This window comes from Chiloscyllium punctatum, chromosome 12 (genome assembly GCF_047496795.1).
Source record: "Chiloscyllium punctatum isolate Juve2018m chromosome 12, sChiPun1.3, whole genome shotgun sequence".
In the NCBI taxonomy this organism is placed as follows: domain Eukaryota; kingdom Metazoa; phylum Chordata; class Chondrichthyes; order Orectolobiformes; family Hemiscylliidae; genus Chiloscyllium; species Chiloscyllium punctatum.
Window position 1 is genome coordinate 22,543,469 of NC_092750.1, and position 27,849 is coordinate 22,571,317.

The 27,849-nt window shown below is 38.4% G+C and overlaps 2 protein-coding genes across 3 annotated transcripts in view; one reads left to right on the forward strand and one right to left on the reverse strand.

Annotated features, from left to right (window-relative positions):
- LOC140483693 (5'-nucleotidase domain-containing protein 2-like) overlaps nucleotides 1-6,335 on the forward strand; it is a 64,074-nt gene extending 57,739 nt beyond the window's left edge. Inside the window, exon 14 of the mRNA XM_072582083.1 lies at nucleotides 1,472-6,335. Within this exon, the coding sequence (XP_072438184.1) occupies nucleotides 1,472-1,733 (262 nt within the window). The 3' untranslated portion in view covers nucleotides 1,734-6,335. The remainder of the gene's footprint in view (nucleotides 1-1,471) is intronic.
- Nucleotides 6,336-6,428: 93 nt separating this feature from the next.
- Nucleotides 6,429-27,849, reverse strand: part of stab1 (stabilin 1) — a 282,900-nt gene continuing 261,479 nt past the window's right edge. Inside the window, exons 63-69 of one of the 2 annotated variants that reach the window (XM_072582081.1) lie at nucleotides 27,682-27,788; nucleotides 27,478-27,597; nucleotides 26,871-27,023; nucleotides 12,315-12,416; nucleotides 11,601-11,741; nucleotides 10,733-10,852; nucleotides 6,429-7,997 (exon numbers count right to left, since the gene is read on the reverse strand). In XM_072582081.1, coding sequence (XP_072438182.1) covers nucleotides 7,944-7,997; nucleotides 10,733-10,852; nucleotides 11,601-11,741; nucleotides 12,315-12,416; nucleotides 26,871-27,023; nucleotides 27,478-27,597; nucleotides 27,682-27,788 — 797 coding nt within the window. In that variant the 3' untranslated portion in view covers nucleotides 6,429-7,943. The remainder of the gene's footprint in view (nucleotides 7,998-10,732; nucleotides 10,853-11,600; nucleotides 11,742-12,314; nucleotides 12,417-26,870; nucleotides 27,024-27,477; nucleotides 27,598-27,681; nucleotides 27,789-27,849) is intronic. The other variant, XM_072582082.1, reaches the window with a different exon arrangement.

Sequence of the window (27,849 nt, forward strand, 5' to 3'; positions counted from 1 at the left end):
TTTGTTTTGTTTGAAAGAGTCAGTTTTTTTTTTAAATGAGGGGGTAAAAAAGCAGTTGTTACTAAATTATACCTGTTATCTTGTGCCAACTTACATGGTGTGGTGTCTAAAAATTAATGTTTTCATGTGTATATTGTGTTTTTAAGTTTATTTGACCAGTGATGATTAGGGATGTTAATTTGAATTTTTCTAATTCTACTTCAGTCCAACCCCCAATACAACATCAAAATTATTATAGAAAAATTTGTTGGTCTGTGACTGCATCATCAAATTAAGGAGATGAAGTGAAAAATAAGCTCAAAATTTAAAAACAAAAGTTCTCAAGAAATCTTGAGGTGGGGGAATTATTTTGAGCCCTACAGAGCATCGATCAGAGATTTAACCCAAGACCGTGCTGGTCTGTATGACATATTGGATGTGTTGAGAATTGGAGTGTTTATTTTGTAGTTTCAGAAATGCCATATTGGTTTTTATCTCACAACTTTTTAAAAAATGTTGCATATCAAAAATTTCAGTAATCCAGGCACTGCTGAATCGGTTTATTCCAAGGATTTCATGAATAAGCTGTCAAATGTTTGGAAAAACAGTTGTTCTAAGTTGCCTGAAAGGCCATTGTCGAAGATTCCTTAGTCCATTCTGGCACACTGTGCTTCATCCTCTGGTTCCTCAACTGGTGAAGAGCCAAATACCTGAGCATTACATATGATAAAAGGGAATTCCAAAGAAATGGCACTGTTAGCGCATCTGAGATTTGGCTATTAGATTTTAACTAGCCAAGGATATTGGGGGTTGATATAAATACTGGGAATCTCCAATTTCAGATCATAAGTTCTTTCTTGATTTTCAATTTCCTCCCCAGTGCCAACTGTTGATGGTAATCTGATACAAGCCTTAAGTCCTCGGTCTCCATCTTTCTTTTTTTTTTCCCTTCCCTTTTATTTCTTCTGCCTCCCCACTTCACCCCCCCCCCCCACCCCAGAAACCCACCGATCTGCCTAGACATTGCCACTTGTTCTTTGACCTCTTGCATTAGAAATGTTGCCTGAAATGTTAACTCGATTTCTTCCTCCATGTGCAGCATGGTGTATTTAAAACATGTTCTGATTGGTTCTAAAATCCTCAACATCATCAAATACAAAGAGGGTGGACGTTTGAATCATGAAGAATATACAAAAAAATCAAAAGTATACAAATGATTTGAAAATAAATTATTTTATCTCTTGTAACATTCTGTGGACAGTAAGGTTAGTGGGATTCTCTTAGTCAACGAAACGGGCAATCCAGTGTTAGACCTCATGGTCATCATTAACAGAATCATCTCCGATGTCTGTTTTTTTTTAAGAAAAAAGGGTTCTGACTTGGTTTTAAAACTGAGGGAAGATGGCTGGGAAACATTGCAATAAGATGATGAATCAGCTTCTCAGAAGTTACTATATAAGTTTTTTATGTTTTTGTTCTAATCTTGTTCTAGGTCTCTGACCAAGAATTTATTCAATCCCCAGTTCGGGAGCATCTTCAGGACCTATCATAACCCCACCTATTTTTCACGAAGGCTGTGCAGATTCTCTGACATCTACATGTCATCCATCAGTTGTCTGTTAAACTATGACACCAACTACACCTTCTATCCAAGACGGACTCCTTTGCAACATGAAGCGCCACTCTGGATGGACCAGCTTTGTACTGGCTGCATGAAGACCCCTTTCCTGGAAGAGATGGTCCATATGCGATAAACTCTTCCATTTTAATTTCATTGCAGATTTGTTTTAATGGTGTATTTCATCTGAGAAAAGGTTACCTAAAGGTTGTAAACAATGTGGTCTATTCTTATTTGAAAAGGTGTGAATTGAGCATTTGAATAGAAAATGATAGTGGTAATTGAAATGATCATAGTGAAGTAGAGTGGCTATGTTGCTAATCCTTCATAAACCAGCCCTATTCCACAACTCTTTTTTTTTTTCCCCCAGTTGTGGTTTCTCTCCATTTTTGTTTTTTGGAAGTTCAAGTCTGCTGCAAAGGTTTTCTTATGTCACTGAAAATGTGTAAGATCTGGATGGATGGCAATCATTGATCAATGACCAGTCACAACTATCTGCAAATTGATGAAAGTAGTCCTTACAAATTTTAAATTTATTTCTGGCCATATGATTTGAATTTTTAGTGAAACTGTAAAATCACATTTCAGGCTGTTGGTTTTTTGGGGCCTCTACCCCTTTTAAATGAGAAATCTAAAGGTGCATATTAGAGGTAGAATTCTGTTTAACATGCATGTGCAGTATAACTCATGGAATTCATTTTGATACATTTTTCATGTTGGACTGGTTAAAGGGAAGAATTATTAATAGTTGTATTTACAGATATTCCACACTAGTATTTTCATTTGAGGCCAGCTTAAAAGCATTTGAAAACGCATAAAGACAGCCTGTTTGAAGTTAAAATCAATGTGCTTATGCACTGGTTCTTTAGGTACTTTTGAAAGGTGTTTTCTACTATGTGATCTAGACCAGATTACAAGCTTCTAATGTCCACAAGGTACAGTAATTGAAGGTATTCAAATCTGCAAAGTTAGTTCTTCTCAAGGTTTTCTTAAGCTTTTCTGAAACTCATTTGCTTCCCAAAACCACTAAATATGTAATCACTCTCATGTGATCTTATCTCCAATTCTGACACTGGACCAAATTTGTTTTAGCATGGTGCAATATTCTGAGGGTCATCATGAGAGAGAAATGCAAATGCATATTTCAATTATGTCCATTAATTAGTATTACATTGGAATTATCATTTTAAGGGTTCACCAGAGTTTTAGTATTCAAAGATGCTTAAGACCAATTTCATGCACGGACAATATATACAGACACTGTATTCCTTGTGAACTAACAGGTTACCCTGACTCTCTGGGACAAGTTTGGAACAGGACAGCATGAACTTATTCTAGGCACAGTAGTCATAAAACCATCACAGTGAAGAAAGATTTGAAAGAGAACAAAGAATGATGCTTTTACCATTTACGTATGTTTTACAATGTGACAAAAATAATAGAAAACTTTTAAGTGAAGATATTACTGGCATTTAATCATGGTTACAAAGAATTTGCATTTTTTTTTATTGTAGTAAGATAACCTGAAGCACTTGTCTCTTTTTTTTTTGTTTTTGGAGATTAGAGTTGAGTAAGTTGGTTGAAGGGATAGTGAAAAGGTTAAAAAAGTTGTAGCCAGGCAGATAAGCTTTGGAAGGATTTAGAGAGATTCGATAACTGAAGACTGTGCCTCCAGTGTGACAGCAAAAGGTTATCATGAGGTATGGGATGAATAGCCAGCACACTAGTTGGCAATACAGAAATGCAAACTGTGGTTCAGTAAGAAGGCTGGATGTGAGATCTAAGGTTAGATGTAAAGTGCTGCCACTAGTAAACTGATTTAAGTTTCTACTGGCACGCTTATCTACATCGATAGGTCATTTTATTGAGTCTTGAATAAATTTGTTACAGAAATATTGAAAATCAAAAGTTTTTGTTCCATTATTGGTAGTGCATCTATGGTGCCCGTTGCTCTGGGATGTGCAGCCCATGTTGGTATCTTGCTGCTAAGCTGGCCTGTTCCTTCAGGCATGTCGTTCAGGTACCCCATGCAGGAATCCAGGTTACTGCTTATTTACAGGACAGTAAATTGCTTAGAAATGGAGAGAAATACTGCTGATGCTCTAAATTCCTTGAGATTTTAAACTCTGGGTGAAAAGAACCCACTAATAAAACTTGTTTTCTTTGTTTTGTTAATTTATTTTGAAAACCTGCTGTGATCCCTGGAATGAGATGTGCATGCACTAATTGCATTGAGTTAAAGTTCCAATCTGCAGAACAAGCTTGATGTAGTAATTGATTTTTGAAGATTTAACAATATATAGTGCTGTTTATTTTTCATACTGGTTTTGACCTTTTTTTTTCCTGGGCTGCTCTGTGGTTTAAATATACACATTTTGTATAAATCTGGGAGAAAGTGAGGATTGCAGATGCTGGAGATCAAAGCTGAAAAATGTGTTGCTGGAAAAGCGCAGCAGGTCAGGCAGCATCCAAGCAGCAGGAGAATCGACGTTTCAGGCATAACTGAGCAGGGATTCCTGAAGAAGGGCTTATGCCTGAAACGTCGATTCTCCTGCTCCTTTGATGCTGCCTGACCTGCTGCACTTTTCCAGCAACACATCTTTCAGATTTGTATAAATCTGCACACTAACACATTAAGTTGTCATTTCATCAGAGTTTTGTTTTAACGTTCCAGTTTCTAATGTTTTGAGATTTGGAAAGGGTACCATTTTCAGCTTTCTGTCCCCTTTTGTTGCCCTGATGGCTTCAGTAAAAATTGTGTCTGTCGCATGATAAACAAAATCGTGTATTTAGCAGTCCATTCAATGCATCAGTACAGTGAAAATCCACTGGATTCCCAATAACATTCTTTTAAAATTCAATGCTCCTAGTTTTACGAATGCTGAAGAACCAAGCAGTATTTTTTTTCATCAACAGCAGACTGAGACGAAAAAGAGGTGCCTACCATTTAGTAAGCATTTTATTTTAAGTTGATCTTTTATGTGCCTTTGAAAGAATTGTTAATTTCTGTACACTTTTATTTAACATTCATTAACTCAACATCTATTCTGAACTCCTCTGCAGTTAAGTATCAACAACCAGAAACTACCTTTATACATGTATTTCAAATTTAGTACACTGGAACTGTTCAGCATTGTAGTTCTGTACTTCTTCACACCTTGTGGATTAAGTCCAGAATGATGGCAATGACTGTCGGAAGTGTTTTGCTTGGGATGGTAAAGGCAGCTTATTATTGACCACTTGTCCAGATTTTCCATGACTATTTTGCATAATTCAGTGCCTAGTATGGAAGGGAAAGTTGATCATATGAAGCTAACAAATACGTTGCGTTTGTGAGACTGGCAATTCGGCTGCCAGATTGTTCTACACGTTCCTCTGTAACCAACAGCTTGAAAGATTTATGGTACAACCATCAGCTGCCCTGATTGAGATTAGGAGTTTTGAAGCTGCAAACTATCAGGCTGTTGTGCAATTTTGTGTTCCAAGCTATACTAAAAACTTAGTTTTTCTGGTAAATTGTTTCTTGGTTGCAAAATTCCCCACTCTTCCAACACACCATTAGAAGTTGCATAACTTTAAGTATCTCTAGCACATAAATCAGAAGCTTTATAAGATACATTTTATTTTATTCATTTTATGGAATTCTGCATTCCCAGATTTTCCATGACTTTTTTGCAGCACTGTGGGAGGTCATGCAAAAACATCACTTTTGTTTTGATCTGGAGATGAATAGCTTTGTTCATGAAGATTTGTTCAGTTGAGTCAACAACTGCACTGACCTACACAGTGCCATTAATTTAATGAAGTATCCCAAAATGCTTCACAACAACACTATTAATCAAGTTATGACAGACCAAGCGTTTGCTCAAAGTAGTATGTTTCCTGCAATGTCTCAAAGGAAGAAAGTGAGGAAGAGGTGCTGTAGAGATTTAGGGAGGGAATTCTAGAGCCTAGGACTTCAAGACATAGCCATTGGTGCAGCATTTAGATTTGGTGAGGCACAAGGCCAGTATTAAGGCATGCAGCTATTCTAGTTATGAGGCTGAAGGACATTGTAGATATAGGAAGGATGCAAAACCCTGGAGAGGTTTTAAAATTGGATTGAGAATTTTAGTATCGAGATGATGTTTGATTGTTTTAAGTTTTTTATCCAAAAGGTCAATAGCTGAAGTAGGTAGCGTTTTCTTTTTAATTAAATACTCTGAATTTCTCAATTTTCATCTCACCATAGCTGTCTTCATGCAAGTTTTTGATCATGGAGCTCTTGAAATGGGGTAACCGAGTTGTCTTGCTTTCCAAGCTGGGCAAAGTTTTTTTTTGTGCTTTTGCAATATTTAGCAAATGGCAAACTGGTTGTGACATTTTCCAACTTGGCTCTCTATATGTTTGCTTATTTGACATGCCTCCATAGTTTTGTCTTCAAAGATTTGGGTGTTCAAGCTGAGCTGAATTGGTGTTAATGTGAAGAAATTGAAGTCTCCTGTAGTAACTGCCAGTGAACTGTTGCTCTGATACCTTCTCTTATAGAGGTGGCAGCTGCTTGTGTTTTTGGCTTGTAGCTTTCAGTTATGAACTGTCAGTGTTACACACTGATTTAACACAATTTTGACTTGTTTACTTTATGTATTTAACATCTAATGAAATGTTTTAGAGTCAGAGTTTTAAACTAAAGTGGATGTTGTAATGTCTGCACTGTATCCTTCAGAAATAATAAACTAGGAAAGTGAACTGAAATTCATTTCTAGTTGTAACAAACTTTTTGGTTTGGATGAGGTCACTCGAATGACAATTGCCTAAAGTCTTTAATTGAGATTGATTGATTTGATTTTTAAAACCATTGACTACATCTATTGTGAACTGTGAAGTTAGTATCTAAAGGGTGATGTAACTGGGGCAAAGGCGGGAAGTATCACCATTATCCATCAGGTTAACAATGTTTCCACATAAAAGCTTCACAACTGAATCCATGAATGTGTGTGCAATACAAATGACCTACATTTTATAGATTTGTTTTTGCATTTAATACCAGTCCTTCCTTCCTTCGTTTACAAAGTCTCCTGATTTTGTGTCCTTAATCATATAATTGCTAAATATACAAAGCATGTGATTTCTAGAATCTTTGTATAAAATATTAGTGATCTGAATAAAATTTCATGGTGCAATGTGATTTTTAACACTAATACATAATACTAAATTTGATAATGCATTCAATAAGCTGACATAACACTTGGAAACACTGCCACCTAGTGGTTAATTCTAATGTGTGTAATTATTAGCGCTAAAGAATCACCAGTCCCAAAAGAACTGAAGTGACTTAAGATTTACATTCTTTACGCAAGATAATGGAAGGTCTCAAGTACTTGTTAATCATAGTGATTAGGTTCTTGAACAGAACATTCATGCAGACAGTTATAATAAATTTTTTTTATTTTCAAATTTTCATGGAAGATTTGATGTCTGGCATATAACAAACCTTCATTTTTGAAGAAATGAAGCACTAGTGACTTAGTCCTGAAAAATGTGATCTCAACAGCAACTAATCCTCTGTTTTGCAATGCTTTGTTTCTGGTTGAAATTCATGTTATGATACTTAATGCATATGATTTTCATTAACTGTTCCTTTCAACAGGCAATCCCATTCATGTTAAACATACAATAGTTTTTGAAACAATTCAAAGAGTGAACAAAAGGTTGCTTTAGTAGGTATTTTGTTAGTTAGAAACACAAAATGCAGGAACAGCAGTGGAGCTGTCAGCATCAGCGAGCAGAAATTGTTAATTCATTTCGAGTAGATCTTCATCAGAACTGTCCCACTGAGGTTTTTTTAAATGAAAATGTAACCTGTAATTTTTGTCTTAATTTCTGCCAGACCTGCTGAGAAATTCTGCCTTTTTATTTTGCATTTTTTAACATCTTGGAAGTAAAGAAATGACATTCAGTTGTTGGTATATATTCTGCATTTTAACATAGTCAAAGAAAAGTATACAATGGCCTTCTTGTAAAAAGATGAGTATTACAACTTTTTATATATAAACAATGTTATCTTTGCCTATTAGTACAAAATGAAAAAATAAATTTTTCAGTCTTTCTAGAGTCACCAGACTATTGCAAAAATGCAATTCAATTTGTGCATTTCACATGTTTCTTGGTGACCTGACAGTGTGCCCACATATCAGTACAAAAAGTAATTGGACACCAAGTCCAATGATTCATTTATTTTGTTGCTATCGTACAGCCTGTCCTTCATTGGAGCCTATACTTTGTTCCCGTAGCATCGTCATACATTGCACTAAAATGGTACAGTATCAGTGGTAGTTTTTAAAAGAAAAAGCAGAGGTCTGGTTCCTCAATCCTGTAGAATGTTCTGTGTGTCCGAATAATATTCATATTCATCATTGTCCTGTATTTAAAGACAAACTTTTTAAAATCAGCAAATTCTTGAACAGTAGTTTCATTTTTGGTTTAGGCAACATGTCTATATAGTACACCTTTTCCTATGTCTATTATATTTATTTGCATGAAAGTTGCTTTTATTTAGAATCATAGAATCCCTACAGTGTGGAAACAGGCCCTTCAGCCCAAGTCCACACTGACCCTCTGAAGAGTAACTCACCCAGACCCATTCCCCTACAACTCTACATTGTAACTCTGACTAATGCACTTAACCTAGACATCCCTGAACACTATTGGCAACTTAGCATGGCCACCTGCACTACTTTGGACTGTGGGAAGAAATCAGTACATGGAGGAAACCCATGCAGATACAGGGAGCATATGCAAACTGAGACTAGAATCAAACCTGGGTCCCTGGTGCTATGAGGCAGCAGTGCTAACCACATGCCACCCATTTAGGGATGAGTTTTGCTAAGTGAAAACTTTGCAACTAAATATAACTTTGTTTGATAGATTTGGGTAAGTAGTAAACAATTGAAGAGTTAGATAAAAACTTTATTCCAAGACTTAAAGCACAATGTCTTTTTTTTTGTTGTTCAATAATATCATAATTTTAAGTCACATTGAAAAATTCTTTTTGGAAATTGTCTTTCCTGGAACTGCTGAGCCCAATTAAGTTAGTTATGCTTCCACATAAAGTTATAGCACTGAGACTGTTGATCTGTTGTCTATGCCACTTGTGTGCAAATGCAATTCACTAAATACAACTAACCTGCTAATTTTCTCACAGGCTGAAGAAAAATGTGCAAGGCTATAAGCCAGTTCCCTTCTAGAAGCCATGATTTAATCTGCCTCGACCGCCACTTGGATACTTAGTCACTTGGTGCCTTTTTTAAACAGTCTGTCATTGCCATTGCTCTTTTTGCCAATTCCTGTGCTCTTATATCTGTTTATTCTGGTTTTTACTCTTTCTACCTATCTTCTTGCTGATGAGACTGAACATGATTTTTATTACACCTACTGAAGCTCCTCTCTATATTCTGTTCTCTCAAGGCGAAACAATTGTAGCTTCTCTAATCTGTCCATGTAACTGAAGCTCCTGATAGCTGGAACCATTTCCATGGATTTTTTCTGACCTTCTAATGCCTTCACATCCTTCCTAAAACATGTCCAGAACTGTGCACAATATGCCAAATTGAAGTCAAAATATCAGTTTAGGTTTGAGTTTCTTACACTTGTATTCTTACTCCTATTTATAAAGCTAGATTTTATATGTATTAACTGTAATATCTACCTTTAGCCTTCAATGATATATAGGTGTTTAATCCAAGTCGCCTTGTTACAAACCAGTGAAGTTATGAAGAAATCTTATTACCTGAGGACAAATCCTTGCATGTCGCAATTGCTGGCCTTGTGACTAAACTGTGTCTAGTAATACTCAATAAGGAACTGGATTTGAACCACCTTCTATCATTATATAGCCACAATATCTGAACCTGCATTGTGTAGTCCAGGAAGGATGCTAAATCAGACATCAGCTGATCCCATCAGTGTCCATAAATTTTCCTGAAACCCCTTTTCTACATTCCAAATCAAGATGTGACAAAGCGGGACAAGAAAAATGAGTCTGATGACCTGTTAGTGGTTGCCCACTGGTTGACTCTGCCAACTTTGCAGAGTGCAAAGAAAGCTGTCAATGGGATTGAATGTAAAGTTGGCCACTTCCTTTAAATGGCTATGTTCAGGCCACTAGCTGGCTTCTTTAATAAATTGAAAATCTTAAGTCAGAAGGCATACATGCTTGGTAAAGCTGACCAGCTCCAGTTTGGCAGGAACAGGCATGGTAAACCTGAAATGGTATTATTGGAACAGGAAGGAAAAAAGTGCAGGTTTTGGAGGGAAAAGTAATGGGTGCACCAATGAAATTTTAATAGCCGACTTTTACCTCCCTTTGCTATGGTCACTTGGAAGATGAAAATGCTTTTTATTTTAAAGCCACAGTAATGGCCAGCAATTTGAAGCAGAATGTGACCATTGTGTCCTACCTCCCACTGACACTAAAATCACACCAGTTTCATTTAAGCCAGCAAGACAGTGGGCAGAGTAGGATGCTCCACCTGGAGTTCCTTTGCTCTTCCGTGTTTTTTTTTTAAAGCAGTCCTGAAGCAGCACAACTTCCTTGGTGCAAGGAAGTACCGGTGTGATTGGAGTGGAGTGGGACAGTCAGTTTGGCAGTGGCCTGGTGTGAGTGGTCCGACCATATGCTGAGCTGCTGCTATTTGAAAATCTTTACTAGAGTGTAATATCAATCTTTTAACTATGTCATAACTATCTTTAGTCTCTAAAAAAAACTAGGTTAGAAATAAGTAATACTACAAATTTTACTTATTCCTCTTTTTGTTTTTGTATCCAAGATTTGTACCTAAGTACTTGTACCTAAAGACGGTGCCATTAGAGGCAGCCATTTTAAAAACTTTTCACTGTACTCCAATACTGGAATACATGTGACAAAGAATATTCTATTCTAAGCCCTTTGATTAAATGTGAATTTTGGAATTTATTATAAAATTTGGTTGATAATTTCAGGTGATTTCTACTAAAACAAAATTCAAGCAGTTTTTCTCTCACATGCTTGATATTTCTTCCTAAAGAAATAGTTCTGTCTTTTAACTTCCATCTAAACATCTACGTTACACATTTGAAAACCATTCTCTAGCTTGAGTATATTTAGTAGCCACTTACCTCAAATGGTTCAGTGGTGCTATCTGTAACTATACCATATGCTCCGTACACTGGATTTGGTACAGAAACCAGAGCAGGATTGTCTTCTGCACTGAGGCCTATACCATCATCATCATTAGCCTAATATATAAAATGCAAGTTAAATTTTATTAAACATACTTTAGCTATACATAATTTCAACTGTCCCAACTATCGGTTATTCTGTTAGCATCTGGTCTCTTAGAAATTAATTGTTGTATTTCAGAGTCACTTGCAAGTCTGTCAAAAGGAATACACACATTCTCTCAGTAAGGATAAATCCAATCTTGTGAAATTTAAATAGGCTGTGTCAATCTATGGCTAGCCTAGACCTGGGAACCTTGAAGTGTGGACTTGAATACTTCAGGAGTTCACCCATTTAAAATTCTGCTATTTAGTAAAAGGAAGCATTTTATATCCTCCACTTCAAATTTTGAATTAATTTGAAGACCATGATCCACAGCACTTAGCTGGGTGTAATTTGATGTGACATCAATAACATTCTACTGTTCTATAAGTAATAGCATACACTTAATGTTTACACAAGGATAGCACCATAAACGAACTATGTAAGTGCAGAACCCAAGAGTTGGATTTTTAATCTCTGATCAAGATGTGCACTAATTGGTCAATTTGGATATCACTGCCAAGTGACTGTATTTCTTAGTTTAGACTTCAGACCTCTATTTGATGTTTTGTATCAGGGTTCCGAAGCCAGTGGGAATATCCCAATGTGAATATCTGTGCATTCTTGCAAGTTGTTGCAGGCTATTTATTATGTAACATCAAGGTGGGCTATGAAGAATCGGTGCCAGGATGTATCATTGGATTGTAACACAATTTGACATACCTTGAAGTACTGAAATTGGAAAATCTCTCTCCTGCGTCGGAGACAAAAACTCACTCCAACTATTGCGGCAATCAAACATCCCAGTCCTAGAAGTAAAGTTGCTCCAAGGACACCACTGGATAAATTTGCAGAAACCAAAACCTACAAAACAAAGTGGCTTGCTGATTAGCAAAGTTTCTTACATTTACAAAATCATTTATGTTCTTGTAATATCATGCAAAGATTTTTAGTATCCAGTTAGTTGTCAAAAGGTCAACAATGTCAGCAATGTGGAATGGAACATGTATTTCAACATTTTTTTTTACCAGTATCATTATTAGGTGGTCTCAAATCAAGTGTAAACACTGGTTCAGTAAAGAAGAAGTTCTCTGCATTTAATCCCCAAGCAATATACTTCAAATTTTACTCCAAAAATCCTTCTGTAATAATTAGGTATTTCCTTGAAACCATAGTTGATCCTGAACTATAAATACTTTGTATCTACTGCAAAATGAATTGAAAATCTATTCTCTCCTCTCTCACTATCGCCACCCCGGCCCCACCAACATGCTATTTCAATAGGAACAAAAGTTAAGTCTACCCCTGCCATCAATCTAAGCTGGGTTTAATTCTGAATCTTTTGAGTTGGAGGATGTAACTAACCATTTCATCTTTTGAAAATTTCAATTTTGAACCAAGGCCCCTAGTGTTTGTAATCTTCTGCGAAGTACTTACTGGTTGAGGAGTTATTAAAGGTCCCTCTATGACATGTATAATTCCGTTGCTGGCAACTAAATCCCATTCCATAATATGCCGGCCATTCACCAGCTTTGAGCCCTGCCATCATGAAAGTAGAGTTAGTTCAACAATAAATTTGATTCCAGTTTAAACTACAGCCAATAAATAGGAGTTGTCAATATTATTACTGTATCTATTCAAAGTAATTTCTCCATTTGTGGAAGATAGGAGTAAAATTAAAACACTGAGCTTAATGTTACAAAAGCAAAAGTAAGGTGGATGCAGAAAATTGGAAATAAAAATGGAAATGCTAAGGAGTTCCAGCAACATGTATCTCCACAAATAGTGACTCATGCATTTCTAATAATTTTCTGGTTTAGAATTAAGTTTATAATTCATTAACTTTTAAAATTTAACAATGTAGTCACTGAAAACCATGGATTTTGTATAAATAATAGTTATAACACACTTGAATAAAGCTTTCTTCTTCATTAGATGATTCTATCATGTATTTAGGACATTATACCAGGCTTAGCGAACATGTGAATATAGGCATCAGCAAAACAGAAAACACTTGTCTATGTAAAGGCCACTTGATGTTTTTGAATTATGAATACTTAACCTTATGAAATATTGATTTGGAGATGCTGGTATTGGACTGGGATGTACAAAGTTAAAAATCGCACAACACCAGGTTATAGTCCAACAGGTTTATTCAGAAGCACTAGCTTTCGGAGTGCTGCTCCTTCAGGTGGTTGTGGAGTATAAGATCATAAGACAGAATTTATAGCAAAGGTTTACAGTGTGATGTAACTGAAATTATATATTGAAAAATACCTAAATTGTTTGTTCCGTCTCATCTTTTAGAATGACCATGTTGGTTTCAGTTCTTTCATACGTAAATCACATAAAGAACTGAAACCAACATGGTCATTCTAAAAGATGAGAGACATAACAAACAATCCAGGTATTTTTCAATGCATAATTTTAGTTACATCACACTGTAAACTTTTGCTATAAATTCTGTGTCTTACGATTTTATAATCCACAACCACCTGATGAAGGAGCAGCACTCCGAAAAGCTAGTGCTTCCAAATAAACCTGTTGGGCTATAATCTGGTGTTGTGAGATCTTTTAACCATTATGAGTGCTGTAATTCAATTTAGATTGTTATAGAGGAAAAAAAAAATGTAAAGTTTTGCTCCAATTACCAAAACTGTGCAGACATCGTGAATGAAAAAGAACATATACTGGTCGCAATTTTAATCCATTGTAAGAAATTTCACATTTATTTAATGATCATCACTTAAATCCACCAAATGAAACGGTAGAATTTGGCTATCCTGTCCACTATTTAAAAAAAAAATCTAATTGAAGTTTTTATTTATTCATAAAAGCTAATAAGTAGGCAATATTTGTGGCAATATGCTTGAGTCCTGTACTTGGTCTTTCATCATTGGCAGAAGAACACTGTCTGTTCAAATTCTTTTCACTTACATTTAGTAAAACAATTATTTTTATTATTGATTCAAGTTATATTTGAGGATTGAACAGTATTATTCACACCTTTTGATCCATATCATGCTTTATCTATGTTCAGGCTTTGCAATTGTCCAACAGGTTTGGATGAGAGTGAGGGCTGTAGAGTGGATGATTGAACTGTGCACTGCACTGTTGCATTCTACCCAAACTTTGAATGGCTTCCTGAAAGAAGGAATATATGATTGTAGGGGGCATGACAGTGAGGGAGATTGACACTGACACTATTTTCCCTGCAGTAAATTGCAAGGGGTCAGATGAGTCTGTTTTCTGACTGATCCTAGGTGGTGTGTTATTTGCTCTGGACTGGACAAGGACCTGCAGTGGGATGGGGAGGATTCAGTGCTCATGATCCATGTCTGGATTAGTGGTGCTGGAAGAGCACAGCAGTTCAGGCAGCATCCAAGGAGCTTCAAAATCGACGTTTCGGGCAAAAGCCCTTCAGGCAGTGAGCCTGAAGCGTGGAGAGATAAGCTTATCCATGTCTGTTACCAGCAGCATAGGTAGAACTAGGAAAGACATTCTGCTGACAGAGTTTAGGAATTCAAGTGCTACATTTAAAAAATAAAACTTAGTACAGCAGAGAAATGGGCCCTTTGACCGATGATGTTGTCCTGAACACGACACCAAGTTGTTTAAACTAGTCCTTTCTGCCTGCCCTTGGTCTATATCCATGCATTCCTTGCATATTCATGTGCTTACCTAAAAGTCCCTTCAATGTATATGATGTCTGCTGCCACCTCCATCCTTGACAGTGTGTCCCAGACTCCTACCACTCTGTGTAAAATAAAAAAAAAGACTTGCCCCTCATATCTCCTTTTAAACTTTTTTCCCATCTCACCTTAAATGCAAGCCCCCTGGTAATAGACAGTTCAACTCTGGGGGAAAAAGACTCTGACCATCAACCTGATCTATGCATCTTATAATTTTACAGACTTTTATCACAACTCTCCTTAGTCTCTGCCGCTCCAGCAAAAATAACCGAGCTTTTCTAGCCTGTTCTTATAGGTTATACCCCCCCAATCAGGCAGCATCCTGGTAATCCTCTTCTGCACCCTCTCCAAAGCCTCCACATTCTTCCTGTAATGTGGCGACCAGAACTGAACACCACTTCAAAGGTGACAATCTCTGTCTTGCTCCCTGAGCCATGTGAAAATGGACAGGATGAGCAGATGTGGAGAAACAAATGTGTGGCTCAAACAACAGTGTGTAAGAAGTGGGTTCTAGTTCATTGGCACTGGCAACAGTAACGGGAAAACTGGGGTCAGTAAATTTTTGGGATGGTCTAGACCTGAACAGCACTGGAATTGGTGTTCTCACAGATTGCATGCCTAAGGATGTAGATAGGGCTTTAAACCACAGTGGGGTGGCAAAAAAAGGGGTATGAGGGCTTGAGGGGAGGTGGTGAGGGATCAACCTTGGGCAAATGTAACAACTTGAGGGATAAAGTTAAGACAGTAAATCAAAATGCTGATGTTGAAACTGAAGGCCACAGAATCACAGGAAGGGATGTGAGAAAAAGAATATATCTGCAGTCAAGACTAGTTGCTGGAAAAAGATAAGACAAAAAAATTAAAATAAAGGCTTTGTATCTTGTTGCATTTGTGGCATTGGAAATGAATTGCTAGTGCACATTGAAGTGAATAAATATGATCTCATAGCCATTACAGAGATATGGCTGAAACATAATGAGGATTGGGCTTTGAATGTGAGGGCTGTAAGACATTCAAGGAGTACAGGAAGCTAGGCAAAAGTGGAGGCTTTGCAAAGGGCATCAATAATTATTGGTGATTTGAATATTATTCAGGACATTGTTCAGGCTACATTTCTCAAACTATATGTAGTTTTGGTCTCCTTATTTAAGGATGTAAATGCATTTGGAGATCATTCAGAGGAAGTTTACCGGATTGATACCTGGAACAAGTGGGCAGTCTTAAGAAGAAAGATTGGAAAAGCTAGGCTTGTTTTCACTTGAGTTTGAAGTAGTAGGATGTGATATGATTGACGTTTATAAGATTGTCAATGGTCCGGAAAAGGTGGACGGGAAAAGGATGTTTACTCTTGTAGGTGAGTTCAGAATTTTAGGACACTGTTTTAAAACTGAAAGGTCAGCCTTTCAAGATAGAGAAATAAGGGGATTTTGTTTTGAGAGTTGTGCAACTTTGGAGCTCTGAGCATCAGAAAGTGGTGGTGATGGGATCATTGAATATTTTTAAGGTTGGGGTGAATTGGTTCTCGTTAGGCAAAAGGATCATAGTTTCTTGTGAATTGATGGAAATATTGAATTTGCAACACTGACATCAGCCATGGTCGTCTTGAATGGCAGAGCAGGCTTGAAGGGCCAAATGGCTTACGTCTGCTCCTTGTTAGTATGTTCATTTGAAACTAACTATTGCATGTATTATGTCCTTTCAACAGCTCTCACCCACTTTCTCAGTCTCTGCACATCTCCCTGCTCGTCCATTACCATCATACCTAATCCCTCTCTTGTCTCAAGGGACAAGTCCCACGACTTGGGTGCTACATACTGACTGAATGTAGTCCCCCTTCATTCCACTAGGGACTTCTCCCCTTTCACTTTTACATATGACCATTTGCTTGAAACAGTGTTTGCTGCACGAACTGGCACATACATGCTGCAGGTTTGACATTACTGTAGCATGGTGCCACATAGCAAAGCATCCACATCATTGACTGTTCTGTTCTCCTGTCAGGACAAGCTACCTGCCTCTCCCTTTATGCTAAAAACCAATATGTGCCATAAAGCTGGCAACGTGTAATTGAGCAATAAAGATGCTGAGCACTAAAAAAGCAATGCACCCCCACTGAGACTGGCGTTCCGTAAATCAGTGCTGAGATCGGTAAGTATACACCAAGAAAATAATGAAGTGGATAGAAGCTGGCAGCCTCGATTAAGTGCAAAATGAGTGAATGCTAAGTAAACATGCTAAGAATTTTAAGATGCATTCTATGTAGATACATGTGTGTACATGTATTTACAGATGAAGCAAGCTGGTAGAAGCATGCTGGTCATTAGTGTCACTGAACAAAGTACATTGTTGAAGGGTTGATGTGGAATGAGGATTAGGCTGAGAGCAGGCGAGATGATGTGGTAAGTCCAACTGCTTGCCCATGCCAATTTGTGAAATGACTTAATGCCTTTGCTAATATAGAAATTCCAGATGAGTGCATTTGATGTTCATGTCCAGCAGTGTACAACAATTACAGATGTCACAGTGAAGAATGGGGGCTCTGCTGCGGCATGTTCTGGCTACAACATTTTATAGCTTCCTGGGGTCTACAATTGTTCTCATTATCTTTTGTTTAAAAGAACAATAACGGGGGATAGGGCACAGTAAATGTTAAGTTGGGAGCAAGATCCAATCACATACAGGAATGCTAGGACAGTCCAGAAGGATGGGCAGGATAAGGCACGTGGGAGGTCCAGAAATCTAAACTGTATCTATTTTAATAGAAGGAACTTGACTGGTAAGAACGTTGATCAGTGAGAATACGATATGGTTGCAATCTCTGCTGCAGCTGAAGAAAGAACAGACTGGCAACTCAATATTTCAGGAGAGAAGTTTGGGTGTAATGGGGGGAGATGTGAGAGAGATGGGTGCATTGCATTATTGATAAAGGAAACAATCCCTGCAGTAAGGAGGGAGGATATTTTGAAGAGTTTTTGAATGAAGTAATTTGGGGAGAGCTTACAATTTAAAAAAGGGATTATACTACAGGCCTCTTCATAGTTAGAGGGAAATGGAGAGCAGATATGATAGGGTTAGATCACAAGGAATCCAGAGGGATTAAGTAATCTAGATTACTTAGTGTGGAAACGGGCCCTTCGGCCCAACATGTCCACACCGACCCTCCGAAGAGCAACCCACCCAGACCCATTTCCCTACATTTACCCCTTCACCTAACACTATGGGTAATTTAGCATAGCCAATTCACCTAACCTGCACATTTTTGGACTGTGGGAGGAAATTGGAACAAACCCGCGCAGACACCGGGAGAATGTGCAAACTCCACACAGACAGTTGCCTGAGGTGGGAATTCAACCTGGGTCTCTGGTGCTGTGAGGCAGCAGTACTAACCAATTGGATATAAAATTGGCATGATAGTAGGAGGGTGGTAGAGGGTCGCTTTTTGGACTGGAGGTCAGTGACCAGTGGTGTGACACAAGGATTAGAGCTGGATTCACCCCGTTTTTCATCACTTGTATAAATGATTTGAATGTGAATGTATGACACATAGTTAATAAATTTGCATATGGCACCAAAATAGGCTGTGTAGTGGACAGTGAAGATTATTATCTCCGATTTTGATGGTATAAAAATGGCTGAGGAGTGGCAGATGGAGTTTAATTGAGATTTTAGAGTTTAATGTGAGATGTTTTATGTTAGTAAGGCAAACCAGGGCGGGACTTACTTAGTTACTGATAGAACACTGGGGAGTGTTGCTGAACAAAGAGACTTAATGGGTGCAGGTGCATAGTTCCTGGAAGGTGGAGTCGCAGGTATACAGGATAATGAAGGTGATGTTTGGCACACTTGCCTTCATTGGTTGGAACATTAAGTATAGGGGTTGGGAGGTCATGTTGCAGCTGTACAGGAGTTTAGTGAGGCCCCTTGGAATACTGCATGCAATTCTGATTGCCCTTCTGCAGGAAAGATGTTGTTAAATTTGAGAGGCTGCAGAAAAGGTTTACAAGGATGTTGCCAGAATTGGAGGATTTGAGCTTTAAGGCGAGGCTGAAGAGGCTGGGGCTTTTTTCCCTGGAGCGTCAGAGGCTGAGGGGTGACCTTATAGAGATTTATAAAATCGTTAAGGGGCATGGATAGGGTAAATAGCCAAGATCTTCTTAATAGGATGGGGAATTCAAAACTAGAGAGCATATGTTTAAGATGAGAGGGACAAGATTTAAAAGGGACCTGAGGGGTAACCTTTTAATGCAGAGGGCACTGCGTGTATGGAACAAGCTGCCAGAGGAAGTGGTGGAGGTGGGTACAATTATAACATTTAAAAGGCATCTGGATGTGTATATGAATAAGAAGGGTTTAGAGGGATATGAGCCAAATGCTGGCAGATGGGACTAGGTCAGGTTGGGATGTTCCCGTAATATAGATTAGATTCCCTACAGTGTGGAAACCAGCCCTTTGGCCCAGCCAGTCCACACTGACCCTCCGAAGGGCAACCCAATCAGACCCATTTCCCTCTGACGAATGCACCTAACGCTATGGGCAATTTAGCATGGCCAATTCACCTGACCTGCACATCTTTGGATTGTGGGAGGAAACCCACGCAGACACAGGGAGAATGTGCAAACTCCACACAGACAGTCGTCCAAGGCTGGAATCAAACCTGGGACCCTGGTGCTGTGAGGCAGCAGTGCTAACCAGTGAGTGACCATGCTCTAATGATTTTTTGATCAATCACAGAAAGGCATGAAAGGAATAGGATTATGCTTAGAGAGGATTTCAACTTTGCTAATGTTAACTGGAATCGTCTTAGTGTGAAAAGATTAGCTGGGGTGGAATTTTCAAAGTGCATCAAGGAGAACCTTTTGTGCCAATACATGATAGTCCTACTAGAAATCAAGCACTGTTCGACCTAATCCTACAGAATGAAGCTGGCCAAATTGTTGAAGTCTCAGTGGCCAAGCATTTCGGGGATATTGACCATAACTCTGACAAACAGTCTAGGAACAATTACTTGCAGGTCACTTCCAACTTACATTTGGAAAGTAGGAATCTTTTTAAAAAAAGTAGAGTGAGAATTCAGGGCCAGCGTGAAGGGCAAAGGCTGCAAGTCCAGGGAATACTGGATATCAAGGGATATTAGAAGTTTGATAAAGAGACAGGAAGCAAATGCTAGGTACGGTGCATTAAAAACCGGGGAGGCCCTTCAAATGCAGGAGATTGCTCAAAAAAGGAATTGAGGCAGGCAAGAGCAGCAATGAAGTATCTTTGGCAGATTGGATTAAAACAAACCCACGGCATTTTGTCAGTATATTAAGAGCAAGAGGATTATCAGGGAAAGAGTGAGATCTATGAGAGGCCAAAGGCACAGCCTGTGCATGGAGCCAGTGGATGTGGGTGAAACCTTAAATGCGTAATTCTCATCTGTATTTACAGAGGAGAAAGCCATTGCAGCTGGGATTTCAGTTAGGATGGTGAGGTTTGAAACATGTTAAGATTAAAAAGGAGGAGGTATTAGATGTTTTGGTGTGCATAAATCTGCAGGGCCTGATGAGATGTAACCCATACTGCTTTGGGAGGCAAAGAAGGAAATTGCTCAGGCCTTGGCAGACATATTTAATCCTTTGCTGCCCCAAGCCAAAGTACCAGATGACTGCAAGATAGCCAATGTGGTTCCTTTTGTTCAAGAAGGGCAGTAGAGATAGGCCAGGGATTTATAGATCAATTAGTCTGATGTCAGTGGTAGAGAAATTATTGGGGAAAAAAAAAGGGATGGGATTAATCAAAACTTGGAAAGACAGGGATTATCAGGGATAGTCAGCATGGATTTGTCAGAGGGAAATCCTGTTTGGTTAATTCTAGTTGAGGTTTTTTTTTGGAAAGGTAACTAAATATATTGATGAGGGTAGTGCAGTTAATTTAGATGGACTTCAGTACGGCCTCTGAAAAATGGTAAGAGCTTATGGGATCCAAGGAAAGTTGGTAAACTTGAATCTGTTTTGCAGTTAAGAGGCAAAAGGTAATAACGGAGAGATGTTTTTGTAAGCCTGTGACTAGCGGTACACCAGAGGGGTTGGTGCTGGGATCCTTGCTGTTGTTATGTACGTTTACATACATTAATGTGAATGTAGAAATATAACTAGTACGTTTGTAGCTGACATGAAAATCGGTGGTAATGTCAATCAGTGAGGAGGATAGTCTCAGGTTACAGTCTGATATGGATCAGCTGGTAAATTGGGCAGACAAATGACAGAGAATTTAGTCCTGATTAGTGTGAGGTGATGCATTTTGGAAGATCTAAAAAGGGAAGGATATACTCAATGAATGGTAGATCCCTGGAGGTGTCATCACAAGTAGACAAGTGGTGAAGGTGGCATATGGGGCCCTTGTCTTCATTAGCCAAGGTGTCGAATATAGAAGGAGAAAGTGAGGACTGCAAATGCTGGAGATCAGAGCTGAAAAATGTGTTGCTGGAAAAGTGCAGCAGGTCAGGCAGCATCCAAGGAGCAGGAGAATCGATTTTTTGGGCATAATTCCTGAAGAAGGGCTTATGCCCGAAACGTCGATTCTCCTGCTCCTTGGATGCTGCCTGACCTGCTGCGCTTTTCCAGCAACAGTTTTCAGCTGTCGAATATAGAAGCAAGGGAATCTTGCAACAACTTTATAACACACTGATTAAGCCACAGATAGAATACTGTGTGCAGTACTGGCCGCCACACTTTTGGAAAGATTGACATGGAAATGATGTAGAGGAGATTCACTAGGATGTTGTCTTGGATGAAAAGTCTCAGTCATGGGGAGACAGTGAATAGGCTGGGATTGAAATTATATATAGAAATTAAATATAGTAAAAGACCTGGATTGTTTTAGTCTCTTGTCTGTTAGAATGACCATGTCAGTATCAGTTCTTTACTATGTAAATTGCAAAACTTTTTTAAAAGTTACATTCTCAGGTGAATTTTAACAATTGGTGTCATGTTGAACCAGATAATGTATTGAAGGTGTGAGCTCCCCTGTGTGAGACTGTCTGTGCCACAATGGTCAGACTGATTCTAATCTAAAAAACAGATTTACAGAATCTTACATGGATTCATGTAGTTTTGAGCAAAGTAAAATGTAATTCTGCAAGTACAGATTCACCCCAAAAACACATATGTGCATTATGCATGGGTGTTTCTGGGTGGGGGTGGGGGTTTATGGGTGTCTGTGAGAGAGTGTGTGTGTGTGTGTGTGTAAGTGAGAGTGTAAAGAGGTATAAGTCTGTGAGAGGGTGCGTGTGGGAGTATATGACAGAGGGGCTGCGCGTGTGTGTGTGTGTGTGTGTGTGTGTGTGTGTGTGTGTGTGTGTGTAGGAGTGCTACACACACATTCTCACAGACTCTCTCTCATACGCTCTCACATGCACTCTCACACATACCCTCTCACAGACTTGTACCACTTTACACTCACTCTCACACACACACACACACTCCCTCACAGACACCCATAAATCCCCACCCCCACCCATGCACATATATGTTTGTGGGGTGAATCTGTACTTGCAGAATTACATTTTACTTTGCTCATGAATCCATGTAAGATTTTGTAAATCTGTTTTTTTTAGATTAGAATTAGTCTGACCATGGTGGCACAGACGGTCTCACACAGGGAAGCTCACACCTTCAATACATTATCTGGGCCAACATGACACCAATTGTTAAAGTTCACCTGAGAATGTAACTTTTTAAAAAAGTTTTGCGATTTACATAGAATGACCATGTTGGTTTCAGTTCTTTACTAACAGACAAGAGACTTAACAAACAATCCAGGTCTTTTTCAAAGTATAATTTCAGTTACATCACACTGTAAACTTTTGCTATAAATTGTGTCTTACAATCTTATACTCTACAACCACCTGATGAAGGAGCAGCGGTTCGAATATAAGTCCTTCCAATTAAACCTGTTGCACTATAACCTGATGTTGTGTGATTTTTAACTTTGTACACCCCAGTCCAATACTGGCATCTCCAAATCATAGATAGAGTAGATTATGAGCATCTTCTCATTGTGGCAGGCATGCTATGACCAGAGGGTATAAATTTAAGATGAGGATTAAGTCATTTAGAGGAGATTGGTGAGATTATTTTTTCACCAAGAGGGTGGTAGAAATATAAAATGTTCTGCCTGAGAGGGTGGCGGAGGCAGGTAGTCTCTCAACAGTTGGGAATTATCTGGATGAGTACATAAAATGCCAGGGCATAATAGGCCCATGGATCAAATAAGGGTCAATGGGATTAGTATAGTTTGGTGTTTGTTGGTTAGCATAGACATGGTGGGCTAAAGGGCCTATTTCTATATTGTATGACTCCGACTCTAGCAAGTTGAACTAGAAAACTATAGACATATTTGTTTGAATTCAATTATTAAACAGGCCACTAGAAATGGTTGTTAAAGATAGATTTACGCCACTTTTAACCAAAAATGGTCCTGTCATTGCTTTTGTTGTCCTCTTGAAGATAGTATAAAACTGGTGAATCCTTGAAATGCTAGTGAGCATGATAATGTGAAAAGGCTTTGACAAAGTTCCACATAAAATATTAACAAGGAAGCTCTCTCTCTCTCTCTCTCTCTCTCTCTCTCTCTCTCTCTCTCTCTCTCTCTCTCTCTCTCTCTTCTCTTTCTTTCTTTCTGTCTCTCTCACTCACTCACACACACACGGAGACAGAGAAACAATTAGTTATGAGGAGCATCTTGACTGTTTGTGATGGATCCATGAGCCTGAAACTGGCCCGCGTCTTTTAACGTTGATAAATAGAACTTGAGGCACTCAGACTTGAAGCTATATTGTTGTTTCTTTTTATTGCTTAGTCAAAATCCTGGAATTTCCTTTCTTAGAGCACTGTGGGTGTCCCTGCATCTCAAGGACTGCTGTGGTTCAAAAAGGCAACTCACCATCACCTTCAGATGGGCAATTAGGGATAGGGCAGCTCAGTGGTTAGCACTGCTGCCTCACAGCGTCAAAGACGAGTGCTTGATTCCAGCCTCGGGCAACTGTCTGTGTGGAGTTAGCACACGTTTCCTCCCACAATCCAAAGATGTGCAAGTTAGGTGAATTTGCCATGCTAAAATTGACCTTAGCTTTCAGGGATGTATAGGTTAGGTGCATTAGTTCAGCGTAAATGTAGAGTAGCAGGAGAATGGGTCGAGGTGGGTTACTCAGAGGGTCGGTGTGGACTTGTTGGGCCGAGTGGCCTGTTTCCACACTGTAGGAATTCTATATGACAATAAATGTTGGCTTAACCAACAATGACCACATCTCATGAATGTATTAAAGAAAAGGATTGGTATAATAACAAGTATGTGTGTGTATATGTTATAGAGCATTGTGTTCAAGACTGCTGAATAGGTAAAGGACCTGAGGGGGTTGCATTATAATTACTGATTGTCCATGACCAATTTGCAAAAGCAATTGTGGTATTAACGAATTCTGGCAATATATTCTAAAGTAGGAAACTACAAATAGTGTCATCCCATAAATGACTCGGAAATATAAATCTACTAATTATTCACAGCAGGCTCACTAAATTGATGCCTAACTTAATGGGTCTACAATTACCTCTTTTTACCTACAATTACCAAGACAGGGTTGGAGGGCTGGAACGCTTAGAAAAATGCTGACCTTATGGATTCATTGTTATTACGTAAGCAATGTGACATCTCAATTGTGATGGTGGGTGAGTGAAGAAGTTGTACTGCAGCCAAGATGGAATGAGTTTGATAACTGAATATATCTTCTGACATGCTATTTGTTCTTAATTTCAAAGCCTAATTTAGCCTTCACGTAATAGCTAAAACACTAATAAAGCAAAATAATTAATGTTTACAACTCATGAATATTCCTATTGAATTTAAATTTCTTTCTGCACTGCATTTACTGTACCAGATATGGAATATTATCTGTGAGCAAATTCCAGCTAATACCTTCAAATGTGTTACTGATTTAGATACATAAATAATGTCAAGTGAGGTAGAATTGAAATTCAACAACCCACAAGAGAGCAGTTTGAGATCTAGTGCTCTCAGCTGGGAGCCACACTCGTGACAGGAAATTGCAAGTCAAGGGTCTGTGACTTCCTTTGCACATTAAAATTAATATTAAAATAATAGCTCAGAAATCAGACTGCAGCTGCACCACATTTCCTGCATTCAGCTCATTGCTAGGAGCACAGGATCAGAAAGCCAGCCCTACATTGATGGAATCAGCATTCTAAGCATTCTGACCTAGAAGTTGAGCACTGTTACAATATTGTTCACTGTGTACAAATTAGCTTGTTTAAGTAGCATTCAGCAAAAATCTGAATGAAAGTGACAGGTCAAGTGTGCGATCCAGAGTACTGGATTATAAACTAAACTTGTCTTGCAGCTGTAGTTTGAATGCTGTGCCCCAATAGGGCCTCATTTATTGGGAAATTCACCCACCATAGTTCAGTCAGGGAAATTATGGCAAAAGGCTATTGGAAAATATGGTCGATTAGGAAAGCAAACAAGTAGTCTGAAGAATCTGCAGAATACTCTTCAACAATCAATAGTAAAATGACATGGTGAAGAGCCAGATTGCTAGTTGAAAATAAATCCTTCCCAAATTGGGAGTGACAAGTTTACGCTTGGACCCACTGGAAGTTCCCACGCGTGGACATGCACTTTTAATGCCAAGGAAATGTTAAATGTTGAATCAGCTGATTCGGGCTGCACAAGACATTGCGTAAATGTCCCAGACTCTAAGCTCAGATTTGTGCTACTTAGCCCAGAAACCTTGCTCTGTGTAATCTCTGGTATAACACAATAAATAATAATTAACTTAACCACTAACCTCCACACCTGTTTAATGTACACTGTGAACAACACTGTAACATTGCTCAACTTGCAGGTCAGAATGCTTAGAATGCTAATTCCATCTCTGTAGGGCGGGCTTTCTGATCCTGTGAGAAGTTGAACTGATATGTCTCACATCTCCACAAACACCACTAAATGTCCAGAACCACTGTCTACCCAGACTATTCACTACCCCAAAAAAATGTGACTAGCTGCTGCCATCTCACCTCCAGTCTCACTCACCCTCTCCCTCACCCAACAACCCTGGTGAAAATCTTGAGACCTATAAATGCTGAGCTGAAGATGGCAGCTAATATTATATGCCTGCTGTGTTGCTCCTCTTTGACAGTCATCTCCTGCATCACTGCACCGAGGCATCCTTGTTCCAAACAGCATCAGAAGTCTCAGCTGAAAGGGCAATAAGGTCAGAGTGCAAGGATCATTGCAATTAACAATGATGTGCATAACATCACTGTTACTGGAAGATCTCTGCATCGTGATTGGTTGAGTCAGTAATCATTTAATACGGTCTGAAAGGATGGCTGAGATCTGTTGGAAAGAGGGGCTGGGGATGGATGTATTAATTATGGATTCATTAAATATGAATTTGTGCGAATATAGTGAGCTAATAATCAGTTGAATGTGTTTTCTTTAAATGGAGGTTAACTGATAAAAAAAACTCTTGTTAAAATTGTAGACTTGGACTCTATTTATCTACAATTCTTATATTGTATCATAGAAATATTGAGTGGAAAGGACATATGTGGAGAATACTATGCTTGAAAGCTTGCTGTCTGTTCTTGTTTTTTGCCACATGGAAATTTACACTCTTGTCAGAATTTTACTTTCAGAGGCCTTTTTTTTTACTCCTCCCTTCTTTGTGTTTTGTCTTGTCTTTTCCTGTTTACAATTCTGTGTCTAATGAAGCAATGTATCATTATTTTTATCCAGGCCAGTCCGAAGACTTCCCTACACCAGCCCATACACAAACCCTTACTGTTCTCCTTTTCCCCTATAAACAGGCTTTCTTATAGTTCATTTTATTTTCCCTGAATATGCCATGATTCAAACCCTAACACTGTTCTCTTCTCTTCTCAGATACTGACTGACCTAATACCTGCATTTTGATTTTTATTTCAGATTTCCAGGATGTGTAGTTTTTCCTTTTAATAAAAGGATTAAAGTGCAAATTAGGTATTGAAATTTTCACAGACTTCAGCTTTTGTATATACAAGAAGTATGGAATTAGCAAAGTAGTCTACCTGGCAGTCAATTAAAATAAGACCACTTTCCCGGCTCTTTTACAGGATTTTGTAAAAACAACTTCCTTTTTTAAAGGAACACAGCAATGTTTTTCTGCACATGTTACTGCTAGAAATAGGTTTTAATGTATTACATTTTTCAAATTTAAAGGCAGCAGGTTTTGTCTTTTCAACAGAAAAGCTCTACTATCACTTACATTGAAGAGAGTCTGATTTGCAGGTCCAGTTTCATCAATAAGAAGATCATATCCCAGCCTGGATGAAATGGGTGTATCAGCACTCAACTCATCATAGTAGATAAAACTATTGTTTCTAGAGATATGGTTTTCAAGATCCCTCCATGACAAGGTCTAGATACAATAAGAAATTATGAAGTGATAATTTTGCACCAAAGTTTTGTGACTGCAATTACTTGTCATTGAAATACTGGCTCAATTTGTCAGCACACTTTCAGGTAGAAGGATGTGAGTTCATGCTATAACCCACCACCTGACCTGGCATGTTAATGAAGCACTGGGGGACTACTACATTGCTGGAGCAACAGTTCCATTAACAATAGCAACTTTGATTCCTACAGCGCCTTTAGGTTGAGATTAAGGCAATGCTTGCAGCTAAAGGGTGCATGTTAAAGATTACATGGTTTTACTGAAAATGTTCTGCTGCTCTAGCTTAAAAGTCTTCTCTCAACCACTTTTAACAAGCATAATGAATCGATAACAAATTTCCACATCACTTCTATTCTCAATTGTATATTTGATCTTTATAAAGTAGGAAGGGAACACTCGGGAAATAATTTCTTTTTACCTCATTTACTCTAAAACCAGAATTTAAGGGCACGAACAAGGTTTCATTGGTTGTCTCATTTGATAGGAATTCCAGGAATTTCATTCCTTCTTCAGTTGCATTGGCATAATCTAACAATTTCTAACAAGAAAGAGGAAATAATGATATGCACTGCTGATCATATTTGTAAACATAAAATTAAAGTCATACAGAAGTAATACTCACAGAATAAAAGACTGAAAAATTGGAGTTACTGGAAAGCACTTCCACAAGGTTCCCATTGCAGGAATAACCATCACCGACAAAGCCTTCCTTACATACACATTGAATATCTATAAAGTAATTGTGCCAGAAAAATACCAACTAATTAGTGTAACTTAAATATTTAGTAAA